This window comes from Megalobrama amblycephala, linkage group LG12 (assembly GCF_018812025.1).
Source record: "Megalobrama amblycephala isolate DHTTF-2021 linkage group LG12, ASM1881202v1, whole genome shotgun sequence".
NCBI classification, from domain to species: domain Eukaryota; kingdom Metazoa; phylum Chordata; class Actinopteri; order Cypriniformes; family Xenocyprididae; genus Megalobrama; species Megalobrama amblycephala.
Window position 1 is genome coordinate 23,997,533 of NC_063055.1, and position 13,482 is coordinate 24,011,014.

At 35.4% G+C, this 13,482-nt stretch overlaps 1 protein-coding gene across 1 annotated transcript; it reads right to left on the reverse strand.

The window, feature by feature from the left end:
• Nucleotides 1–15: 15 nt before the first annotated feature.
• lhfpl5b (LHFPL tetraspan subfamily member 5b) lies at nucleotides 16–4,816 on the reverse strand. Its single transcript, XM_048209823.1, has 3 exons — nucleotides 3,767–4,816; nucleotides 547–795; nucleotides 16–203 (listed from the first exon to the last, which is right to left on the reverse strand). Exons 1-2 carry the CDS (start codon nucleotides 4,182–4,184, stop codon nucleotides 548–550), a joined length of 666 nt encoding a protein of 221 aa, XP_048065780.1. The 5' UTR covers nucleotides 4,185–4,816; the 3' UTR covers nucleotides 16–203; nucleotide 547.
• Between the last annotated feature and the right edge of the window lie 8,666 nt (nucleotides 4,817–13,482).

Consider the following 13,482-nt stretch of genomic DNA (forward strand, 5'->3'; position numbering starts at 1 on the left):
GAGACAAAAACACAGTTTGGAAGCATTCACCATGCATTAAAACAATATTTATTATGAAATGTGCTATGCATATACATTCATTTGAATTTAATTGAAACCGTTTCTCTTCAGGTTTACAAGACTTTATGATTACATTTCCTTTGTACAAATGTCCAGTTCCATGTCCACTGCAGTTCAGATCTTCTGTTGGATTTAGGTTTTATCTATAAACAAATGGAAACATCATCGTCACTAAAATTGTGCATTTTGTATTGTATTTCTGTAGGATGCATCCTAAATACGGTCGTGAATAATTATTTAGTATAGGGTATTATTACAAATAGTATAATAGTAATTAAAATATATAATTCATATTATATTAATAATTAATTTATCTGTTTGTTTTTTTCTAGTGATAGTTTTCAAGTGGCAATCTCTCCAGTTCATCTCTCTCCAGTGTAACTTCATGTCTTGCTCTAAATTATGAATCATTAATAACTAATTATAGCTAATTTATCTCAAAAATTAATTTTTCTTAGCCTAATGATTAACCATTACTTCTCTTACCTCATCCGTTGTTTGCTCCCTCCACCTCGAAGTCGTCTGGCAGCAGTTTGTCTTGCCGGTTGCCCAGAGTGAAAGCAAGCAGTGCCAGTAACCCTGCGTCCAGGATGCTGATAATTCCTAGAATATAAGCCCAGCGAACGGTGCAGTTCCCCAGCGTGTACTTGTCCGTCCGCTCGCCACACATTCGCTTTACCTCCGGAGCATCCCACCCGTCCGGATATATCATACAACCCATCACCATCAACACAGCTACAACATCAAGTGCAAAGGTTAAAGGATTAGTCCACTTTTAAATACACTTTTCCTGATAAATTTACTCACCCCCATGTCATCCAAGATGGTCATGTCTTTCTTTCGTCAGTCGAAAAGAAATGAAGGTTTTTGAGGAAAACATTCCAGGATTATTATCCTTACAGTGGATTTCAATGGCTACCAACAGGTTGAAGGTCAAAATTACAGTTTCAGTGCAGCTTCAAGGGCTTTGAACGATCCCAGATGAGAAAAAAGGGTCTTATCTAGTGAATCGATCGGTCATTTTCGAAAAAATACAACCATTTATGCTTTATAAACAAAATATCGCCTTGAACGTACTTTCCGCTTCCGCATTCTTCATAACGCTTTTACGCTGAATGTCCTACGCCTTCCCTATTCAAGTTACGGAAAAAAACGAAACTGGCGCCGCGTTCTTTCCGTAAGTAGAATAGGGAAGGCGTAGAACATTCAGCGTAAGCGTTATGAAGAATGCGGAAGCGGAAAGTACGTTCAATGCGATATTTTGTTTATAAAGCATAAACGGTTGTATTTTATTCGAAAATTACCGATCGATTCACTAGATAAGACCCTTATTTCTCTTCTGGGATCGTTCAAAGCCCTTGAAGCTGCACTGAAACTGTAATTTGACCTTCAATCTGTTGGTAGCCATTGAAATCCACTGTAAGGAGAAAAATCCTGGAATGTTTTCCTCAAAAACCTTCATTTCTTTTCGACTGACGAAAGAAAGACATGACCATCTTGGATGACATGGGGGGTGAGTAAATTTATCAGGAAAAGTGTATTTAAAAGTGGACTAATCCTTTAAAAAAAAATTGTGAGGGATTTATTTAGGCTATGCTGCTTGAAAGTTTGTGAACCACTTGCAGAATCTGTGAAAATGTGAATAATTTTAACAAAATAAGAGGGATCATACAAAATGCATGTCATTTTTTATTTAGTACTGTCCTGAGTAAGACATTTTACATAAATGATGTTTACATAAAGTTCACAAGACAAAAAAAAAAAAAAAAAGCTGTATTTATATATGACCCAATTCAAAAGTTTATGAACTCCTGATTCTTAAAGGATTAGTTCATCCAAAAATTAAAATTCTGTCATTTATTACTCACCCTCATGTCGTTCCACACCCGTAAGACCTTCGTTCATCTTCAGAACACAAATTAAGATATTTTTGTTGAAATCCGATGGCTCCGTGAGGCCTCCATAGGGAGCAATGACACTTCCTCTTTCAAATGAATCAGTGTGTCGAATCATGATTCAGATCGCGTGTCAAACTGCCAACGGCTGAAATTACATGACTTTGGCGCTCCGAACAGCAGATTCGATATACTGATTCATTTGTGCTCCGAATCTGCCTGAAGCAGTGTTTTGAAATCGGCCATCACTAATTAAGTCGTTATTTTGTTTTTTTTGGCGCACCAAAATATTCTCGTCGCTTTATAATATTAATATTGAACCACTGTACTCACATGAACTGATTTAAATATGTTTTTAGTACCTTTATGGATCTTGAGAGAGGAAGTGTCATTGCTCCCTATGGAGGCCTCACGGAGCCATCGGATTTCAACTAAAATATCTTAATTTGTGTTCCAAAGATTAACGAAGGTCTTACAGGTGTAGAACGGCATGAGGGTAAGTAATAAATGACATAATTTTCATTTTTGGGTGAACTAACCCTTTAATACTGTGGATGATCCACGACTGTTTTTATGTTTTGTGATTGTTGTTCATGAGTCGCTTGTTGGTCGCTTGTTGGTTTTGCGTATTTGAGCCATTTCCAGCAGTGACTGTATGATTTTGAGATTCATCTTTTCACACTGAGGACAATTGAGGGACTCAAACACAACTATTAAAAAAGGTTCAAACATTCACTGATGCTCCAGAAGGAAACACGATGCATTAAGAGCCGGGGGTGAAAACCTTTTGAATTTGAAGATCAAGGACTATTGTACTTAATTTGTTTTCTGGCAAACATTTACGTTTACATTTATTTCTGTTGCTTCCGAAGGACAGTACTAAATGAAAAATAAAAAGATATTTAAAATAAGAAAAATTTGGACATCTTTATCCTGTTCAAATGTTTTCACCCCTGGCCCTGACTCGTTATGCATTGTGTTTCCTTCTGTAGCATCAGTGAATGTTTGAACCTTTTTTTAATTGTTGTGTTTGAGTCCCTCAATTGTCCTCAGTGTGAAAAGATGGATCTGAGAATCATACAGTCACTGCTGGAAATGGTTAAAATATGAAAAAGATGCTGGAAAACTGAAGAATTTTCGGGACCTGGAGGATTTTTCTGAAAAATATTGGGCAGTTTAACTGCTCAAGACAAAAAAGGGACTCATGAACAGCCATCACAAAACAAAAAAACGGTCGTAGATCTTCCAGGTAACCAAACGCAGTATTAAGAATCAAGGGTTCACAAACTTTTGAGCGGGACGTTTTTATAAATTCAACAATTTTTTTGTTTTGTCTTGTGGACCATATGTAAACATTTTTTATGTAAAATATCTTTCTCAGAATAGTTTAAATAAAAAATAGCATGCATATTGTACTCTTATTTTGTTCAAATTAATCACACTTTCACAGATTCTGCAAGGGGTTCACAAACTTTCAAGCAGCACTGTACATACATATTCTACTACATAAATACAGAAGAAAAAGTCAAAACAGGTTTGGAATGACAAGCAGGTGAATAAATTATGACATAATTTTCATTTTTGGGTGAACTATCCCTTTAAGATAGTATACGTCATTGTATGGACTTTGCATCTATCCCTCACAGTCTTGTGTTCATTCTCCAAAAAACATAATAAATATGGCGTCAACCCTAAATAAACCTATTAAGAAACATTTCTTTTTTTTGTTAAATGCATTTTGTTTTGTTTTATAAGCAGCATTACAGTATTTATACTGATTAGCAAGTCCAACTGGAAAACAATTAGCCCACCTGAAGATGTTTGCATCCATGCGCATATCTTGTACACACTTGCGGAGTTGCAGAAGAAGAAAAGACCCAAGCACACAATGGTGCCTACGATAAGGAGCATTGAGGTGCCTACAAAAAACATAGCAGTCCTGAAAGCCCCAGAGGGGATCGAACCAAAATCAAACACACTTCCTTTACAGACTAATTCAGAGGTGATGGGGTTGCCAATACAGTAGTGAAAAAGCCCAAAGTATCCAGCCTGCGGGGTGTTAACACTGTCACCAATCCAATAGGGCTGAATGAAGACCACCACAGTAATGATGGCGAAGCATATGGTGAAAACAGCCCACAAGACGCCGATGGCTCTGGCATTTCTCACATAATTGGTGTGGTAGATTTTAGCAGCCTCTTGGGCTGGAAGCATCTTCTCATTCGTCATTATTAGCTCGATTTGCGTTTATCTAGCGATGTTAGAAATCTGTAGATATTTCTCAAGAAGAAAACCAGACCAGATGAAAATCTAATTCAGAATCCACTGACAGCTCCTATCACACTGTAGCGTATTAGTTCTTCTTTTTCAAAGAATTTCAAGAAAGAGTTTCAAAGAAAGTCCAAAGGCTGCTGAGACCGTCACCAGCGAAATAGTGTCAGAAACAATGTTGTTGCCAACAAAGGTGTCAGTTTTAAATTATTAATGGTAAATTCAGCCGAGGAATAAGGTGACGACAATAACCTGTTAGATGATGTAATCAGATATGTTTGTTACTTCACAGTAAAAGAAAAGCTAATGTGTTCTAGGCCCAACATGAACTCTTTATCTTTTGTAAAATGCTGCACTCAACACCCCTTGCCAAATCTATGTAACACAACTTTGTTGACTTTGTACTCTACCAGATTGACAACTTTTTCTCACCAAAACAAAAGTTTACTCAGAAATATGTTTTTTTTTAAATGCAGATCACAGTTTGCTCAAGTGTCTGTATGAGGGGATCCTTGACACCAATTATAAGTAGGTTTGGGAATCGTGAGAAATTTTCCGGTTCCGATTCCGGTTCTACCTAACGATTCCGGTTCCGTTAAAATAATTAAACGACTAATAAAAAATAGTAGTAAGGGGAAAATGCACAATACTCGACTCAAACAGTCCTTTTTGTGTTTATTATTCTTGTAAAATGAATTTAACAGACTGTTCATCTCAACAAATTTGCTAACACTTTACAGTAAGGTTCATTAGTTAACATAAGTTAACTACATTAACATGAACTAATAATGAACTGCATTTCTACAGCATTTATTAATCTTTGTTAATGTTAATTTCAACATTTACTAATACATTATTAAAATCGAGTTGTATTTGTTAACATTAGTTAATGCACTGTGAAGTAACATGAACAAACTATGAACGGCTGTATTTTTATTAATTAACATTAACAAAGATTAACAAATACAGTAGCATATGTATTACTTGTGGTAAGTTCATAAATGAACCTTACTGTAAAGTGTTACCACAAATTAGATAAGATGCTTGAACACACATGTAAGATTCAGACAGGTGAATTCTAATTGGCTGATTTGCTGCTCAAGAAACATTTTTTTATTATTATCAATGTTTAAAACAATGTTTTTTTTTTTTTTTTTAGGATTCTTTGATGATTAGATAGTTCAAAAGAACACATCCTAAATGTCTTTACTGTCACTTTGGATCAATTTAATATGTCCTTGCTGAATAAATATATCAATTTCTTTAAAAAATATTAGTCACCCCAAACTTTTGAACAGAAGTGTATAATGCTGCATAAATTTGATAGCAAAGTGAATGGACTTGTTAACTTTTAAGAGGAAGAAAACACTTCTTCACTTTTCTTCTCTTTTTTTTTTTGTGCTAACTTTTTTTTTAAGTTTTAGTTTAAATTCTAAAAACAACCATGTCCACCAGGACAAAAGGAGAGAGGGAGAGAGAGATCATTGCTAATGAGGTTTTAGTAGTGATATAAATAAACAATAAATGTATCTCTGGAATTTGTTGCACAGAAGGGAATTTGTCAGACAGTCAACAACAAAGACTGCACTCTGATGTGTGCGTTCCTTTCAGGCGTGATGTGAAGCCTTTGCTTTGTAGGTCAAAAATTACAAAAATATCAAAGGCACTGCGAGCCTGATATGTAAACAGAACCCTTGAGCATTGCACAATGCTGCAATAACAATGCAACATCTGTTTAGCAGCAATATATTTAATAGTGCATAAAAAGATTTCAAGATTAACAGCTATACATGCTTGGAAGACCTTCTTATCCCATAAGTTTTTGCCTGAATTATGCAACAAAACCTTTCATAATGCCCAAGCCACATTTTACAGCATCATTCCTTGACAAATTTATTCTATTTCAGGCCTCTGTGAAGTATGCGTTTCTCTGTGTTATTGCTCAGTGATGAAAATATAGTTGTGCATTTCATGTTTGTATCAAAAATACCACAGGCCTGCATGGCTAAAACAAGCCACATGCTATTTCTGCCCCTTGGGTGTCCAGGATCTTCACAGATTCAATTCAACATTACAGAATTTCTTAATATTAGAAATTAGTAGATAAAATAACTAATTTTGGATCTCATGATTTTCATACTCATTGGAAATATGTTCAGTGTGATACTAGCTTCTTGAAATGTTCAAGTGATGTAGTCTTTATTGCAAATTATTAGCAGCTTACTTTTAAAAACGACATACATCAAAATTCATATTTGTTGGCGTTGTTTAATTCATGTTGTAAAGCAAAACGCGAAAATCTCTTCGTGTAATACTCATAAACTAAAACTACTCATAAAGCCAATATCGGCATACAAACAGCTGCAGCAAAGCGTTAGCATTAGCATGTAGCAAATACGGGTTCTCAGTTGTGACTTGAAATTATGCATGCTATAGGAAATTTGATAATTCCTACTTCTGAAGTCGTGATTACGAGCTAATTTCATACTAGTTTCGACATTAGAGGGCGTTCATGTGCAATTTTTTTTTTTTTTTTTTTTATACATAGGAAACTTATTAGCGATGATTCCGAGAGCACGCGAAGTCAGCATAAGCCACCACAATGTTCCTGTTTCAATTAGAGATACGCTGACCTACACAGGTAAGAAAACGGCGCTAGTCAAGCCATATTGGAGTTTTAAAGGAAACATCTGCCCAACGGTGAAAACATACTGTATTAGGCCTGTTATTTCCAAGTGCTATTATTTAGTATGCAGTGAAGAGCTTCACCACCAGATGGCTGTCTCCTATCAGAACACATTGTAGCCTATGCCCTAAAAATAAAATTACACCGCAGCAGTAAATATGCCAGATGAGTTTTCCCCATGCACACAGCATCATCAAAACAAACCAGCAGAGAATTCAATGAGGATTCACAGCAGGCGAACTCAACTTCCACTAATACACTTCTATTGTTCTGGCATGTAATGGTGTTTTGTAGAATATGATTTTGTGCATCACAGGCCTGAACTAAAACTTGCATCTAAATCAGGCACAGTCTATATTGTGGTGCTGTAAAGGTTGCAGTGTGTAGCTGCGGTCGTGCATCGCATGGGACCTCTGAAAATCTCGCGATTTCACGGTGGCGCACATAAAAGTAACGCATTTTCACGCAGGTTGTCTGCGGCAGTGAATTTGCATTTTTATCAACATTGACTTATTGTATGTCGTTTATTGGCCAAACCTGACGTGTGAAGTAGTGCATGGAAGATATTACTCTGACACAGCAGTGTGCTGTAAAAGTAGGCTATTTGATGAATATGATCCCTGGGCTGTACGTCGTTTTGCATATACAACATGATTGATCTTGTTTACTTTTTTAGTCGCTCTGCGCTCTACCGCTTGTTTTTGTCTTAAAGCGCGCTCACACACACACACACACACACACACACACACACACACACACACACACACACACACACACACACACACACACAGAATATGGAATATTTGATTAGTGTTTGTGAATGCTGGATAATGAATGAGGTAATGTCCAACATGTCTGCCATCTGCTAAGCCTATGTTAAAATTCACTTATTTACTTTTTTATAGTGAATGGTGTCAAATGTAAATAAAGTGTTACAAAATTTTCTGAGACATACATTTAAAATAGTTCAGATCTTTTTCAGTTACATTTATGGTTAATTTAAAAGTGGTAAACTAGGCAACTCTGAATTATAGGCCTAAGTATAACCATATATTAAATAGCTTTGGTACTCCTTTCTTTGAATTTAAAATGGAATTGATGTGCATAGAAGCAGTAAGTAAACTCATTAGTTTTAATTAAGTTTTATCCACAGTGAGAAAAGTTTTTCCTTTGCATTTTTCACTTACAGACCTACGCCATTGTCAAAATGATCCCTGTTTATGCGGATCAGTGAAAACGACAAAAAATTTTGTATTATGCATGCCAGGCCAGTAGATGGTGATGTCACTTTGTAAAGAAACACTAGATGCATGCGAATGACGTAACCGTTTTCACAAATTTGCATTTTTGTAGTTTACACAATGCACGCAGTAACTGTAGGCCTTTAATTTTTTTTAAACCTGTTTTCAAAAGTTTGTTTTCATGTCCCCCCAAAAATGCAGTTGTCATGTAAATGAACGACCAAAACGAATAAAAAGTTTAAGTTTTTAGTTGAAAATGGTGTTGTGTAAACTGCCTCTAAACTTCACTAAGGGCATGCTTACATGACAATGATGTAATAAAAATGGATAAGTTTTTCCTTTGTGTTTTTCGTGTACAGACAACAGTGTTGTCAAAATGATCGCTGTTCACATGGATCCGCGAAAACGTTTAAAAGTGCTGTATTATTCATGCCAGACCAGTAGTTGGCGACGTCACTTTGTAATGAAAAATTACACTGTGTGCAGAATTATTAGGCAAGCTGATTTTCTGATCATATTTTTTTTCCAAGCACATTTTACCAATTCCAATCCACATCAATCTTAATAACTACTATTAATATTGTTTTTAATCATTTATAAGTGATATATAATTGTTCATGAAGGCTGGAAATGAAAAATGCCTTATATTCAGGTGTGCAGAATTATTAGGCAGGTTTGCTTTTACAGGCAAATTGAGCCAAAAAAAGAGATTTAACTCAGACTGAAAAGTCAAAAATTATTAAATACTCACGAGAAGGACGCAATACTAATGCAATACTAGAATTTGCAAAGTTAAAGCATGACCAAGGGAAAGCAAAATGCTCATGGGGTCAGCGGGGTCATACAAAATCAGGTGGAAAAGAAAAGACACATGTTAACTGCAAAAGATTGAAGAATTAAGGTGAAGAATTAAGTGTGAAACCATCAGGAACCCTTTAGTCTCCAGCGCCACCATTTTCCAGAACTGCAACCTACCTGGAGTCTCCAGAAGTGCAAGGTGTCAGGATCTCAGAGACTTAGGTTAGCTAAAGAATCCTAAAAAATGACCCGCTCTTAATAATAATCACAAGCTGAAATGTTGTGAAATACATGAAGACTGGGTTTTTATAGGCTTTATAGACAGACAGCTTGAGAGTGACTCCTGAAGGACCAGCACCACATCCTCTTGTACCACTGTTTGAAGAATTTATCTTCCAAAATCTGGCAGTAAGGTGTGGGAGTTTACTTTTAGTCCCTCTCTTATCCTGAAATGTCCGTCTTGCAGAGATGGACTAAAAATGATCTTCCAAAACTTACTGCCAGATTCTGGAAGATAAATTCTTCAAACAGTGGTAAAAGAGGATGTGGTGCTGGTCCTTCAGGAGTCACTCTCAATCTGTCTGTCTATAAGGCCTATACAAACCCAGTCTTCATGTATTTTATAACACTTCAGCTTGTGATTCTTATTAAGAGCGGGTCATTTTTTAGGATTCTTTAGCTAACCTAACTAAGTCTCTGAGACACCTTGCACTTCTGGAGACTCCAGGTAGGTTGCAGTTCTGGAAAATGGTGGCGCTGGAGTCTAAAAGGTTCCTGATGGTTTCACACTTAACTCTTCACCTTAATTCTTAACTCTTTTGCAGTTAACATGTGTCTTTTCTTTTCCACCTGATTTTGTATGACCCCGCTGACCTAATGAGCATTTTGCTGTCCATTGGTCATGCTTTAACTTTGCAATTTCTAGTATTGCATTAATATTGCGTCCTTCTCGTGAGTATTTAATCATTTTTGACTTTTCAGTCTAAGTTAAATCTCTTTTTTGGCTCATTTTGCCTGTAAAAGCAAACCTGCCTAATAATTCTGCACACCTGAATATAAGGCATTTTTCATTTCCAGCCTCCATGAACAATTATATATCACTTATAAATGATTAAAAACATTATTAATAGTAGTTATTAAGATTGATGTGGATTGAAATTGGTAAAATGTGTTTGGAAAAAAAATATGATCAGAAAGTTAGCTTGCCTAATAATTCTGCACACAGTGTACACGCCTAGACTGAACATGTAACATGCATGCGCAGGACGTCACCGTTTTCACAAAATCATGTTTTGGTACTTTACATGGAGATGATAACAGTATCATTGTCAAAAACTTTGAAACCCGTTTGCATGTTCAGGCCCCTGAAACGTTAAAAAAAAGTTTTCCTTTTTTTTGTTGAAAATGGCGTAATGTAAATGGCACCTAAAAATTGGAGATGGAGATGTTAAAGTCAACATGAGCTTTATTGTTCCTATAGTCTAATTGTATGATTTGCCATGCATGATATTTCAAAGACAATTGAAATTGAAATAAAGCTAAAATAAAATATTTGAAGAAAAATTTGCAGTTAAAAATTTTGAAATACTAAACTAAGTACTAATCATTACTAAAACTGAAATAAAAATAATGCCAAATAGAAATATTTAAAGAAAAAAAAATGACAACAGCACATAACAGAATTACTAAAACCTGAACTAAAATTAAAATGAAAATATAAAAATAAAAGCTACAATGAACTACAAAAATGAACTAATGTTTAGCAATAGCACTACTGACTCTGTGAGGTCTGTTAAAGGGTTAGTTTACCCAAAAATGAAAATTATGTCATTAATTACTCACCCTCATGCCGTTCCACACCCATAAGACTTTTGTTAATCTTCGGAACACAAATTAAGATATTTTTGTTGAAATCCGATGGCTACGTGAGGCCTGCATAGGGAGCAATGACATTTCCTGTTCCGGTTTGACACGCGATTCAAATCATGATTCGACACGCTGATTCATTTGTGCTCCGAAGCTTCCTGAAGCAGTGTTTTGAAATAGGCCATCACTAAATAAGTCGTTATTTTGTTTTTTTGCCGTACCAAAAATAATGTCGTCACTTTATAATATTAATATTGAACCGCTGTACTCGCATGAACTGATTTAAATATGTTTTTAGTACATTAATGGATCTTGAGAGAGGAAATGTCATTGCTGGCTATGGAGGCCTCACTGAGTCATCGGATTTCAACAAAAATATCTCAATTTGTGTTCCGAAAATCAAAGGTCTTACGGATGTGAAACGGCATGAGGGTGAGTAATAAATGACATTATTTTCATTTTTGGGTGAACTAACCATTTAATCATGTTGGAGTATGAAGTAACATAGCTCAGTGACAACACTAACACACAATAAATAAATAAATAAATAAACAAATAAACAAACCTGAGGCCAGTGACTCTTATTGATTTTAAGACCAGCTTTAATCTTCATTGCAACTAGTAAAGGAAATGCTTTATTGGTTTTTGATTGGGACTGTAATAATGCGTCATATTTGACTCATAGTAAACATAATTAGATTTTAGCAGTAAATTTGAGATTGCCCTTTGCTCACTTATTGTGAAATTGACCTGTGTACATGTATCTTATTTAAGCATTGTGTACTTCATATTGTGGCAGATCCATGGTTTTCTTATTTTAATGTAATTGTACAACCAGTCACATTTACAGAGATCGTAATCAATTTGAGCTCTTAGGGGTTTGTTCACCCAAAATTGTCATTAATTACTCACCCTCATGTAAGACTTTAGTTCATCTTCAAAACACAAATGAAGATCTCTTTAATGAAATCTGAGAGCTTTATGTCCCTCCATTGATAGCCTATACAATTTACCACTTTATTTACCACTTATATTAAAAACAAAATACCACAAAATATTAAGCTCCAAGACGAGAGCACCGCAACGCATACGTATTGTGTTGATGCGAGAGCAGACATTGTTGTGCAAACACTCATTGGAGATAAATATTTTGTAAATAAAGTGGTACTTTTTTTGTGCAAACAAAGCACTCGTGTCACTTCCTTATCATAACATTGGGGTTAAACAACTGGAGTCACATTACTTTAATGACGTCTTTACTCTCTCTGAGGCTTGAAAATGATAGTTGCCTAGGCTGTCAATGGAGGGACAGAAAGTTCTCAGATTTCATTGTCAGATGCGAAATATTAAACCAAATGGCTTCTGCTAACAAATGATGATTGACCTTTTTTTCAGAAGTAACAACTTTTATTAGCCATTTTAGTTATTTTAAAATCATGTTTAATATCACGAGTGTTCAAATACTTTTTGAAGATTTTACTTTATAAACAATATACCTGTTGTTGTAAAATTTAAAATGTGAAATGTTTTGTTTGAAAATGTGTGTTTGTGCTATATTTGGAAATAAGTACTACTTGGTTTGATAGTTTGTTATATAATGCAGTAACATTCATAAATGTTTAAGTACTGTTTAAATGTCCAAATACTTTTTGGGGCCACTGTATTTACTATTAATGTGCCTCCTCCTTACTCAGAAGTTGCCAAAAAGAAGATTTTTTTGTGGCTTTTTTTGTCATCTTGCTTTTGATCATATCAAAGGCTGCAACAGTTATTTTTTCAAAGGAATTGATTCCTCACTCAGATCAACGGTCTGTTTCCTCTCATCATCTGCGCTGACCTCTGACCCCTGTTGGAGCTCTCTGTGGTGTGATTGCGGCATTGTAACCTCAAAGCCGTGCCCAGCGCCAGACATTTTCTCTCACCTTGCAGGTGAACGGACTTATGCCTCTCTTCATCAAAACCACACCAGGAAATTCAGAAATCTTTGCTCTGTAGGTTTTCAAGATAATCAGTTTCTCTTGCTTGGAGGGATCAAGGGGTCAAGGTTTGATTGTTTAGCAGGACTTAGGGTAAGTTCACACCTTCTTAGGTTCTCTTGGTTCTTTTGGTCTGGAACAAAAAAGAAAATGATACACTTACTGGTTTGCTTAGCATTCACATTATTTTTAACACCAAACCTAAAAAAAAAAGGCTTTTATGAGTATATTTTTCAACGGAACTTACCAAACATCCAAAAAAAGAACTTGATGAGCATGATGAACAACATCAAAACCAGGTTTGCTTGAGCATGGACCTTTTTCACGGACTGTGATGACATTTTTTATATTTTCATTTTTTTTTTAATTATGTACATAACACTATAGTTAGTATCGTATTACCTTTTCATCAAATTACAAAAAATCTAGTTAACGTTGCTGTGAGGATGTTTCTAAGATAGCGACTGTGGGAGTGACGGAAAAGTTGACGTCTTTCTCCCTTCTGACTGCCATTATCAATCTCTATTTTATTTCCTCTTTTTGAAAGTTGTGAAAACTCTGTTGTTTAGTTTTTTTCTTTTGCTATTTGAGAAAATGGGGACACAAAAAATGTATTTAATATATTTTCTCATTCACCGCCATAGAATTTTACCCAACTATGATGACTTTCGCTTCGAGAAACCCAGACA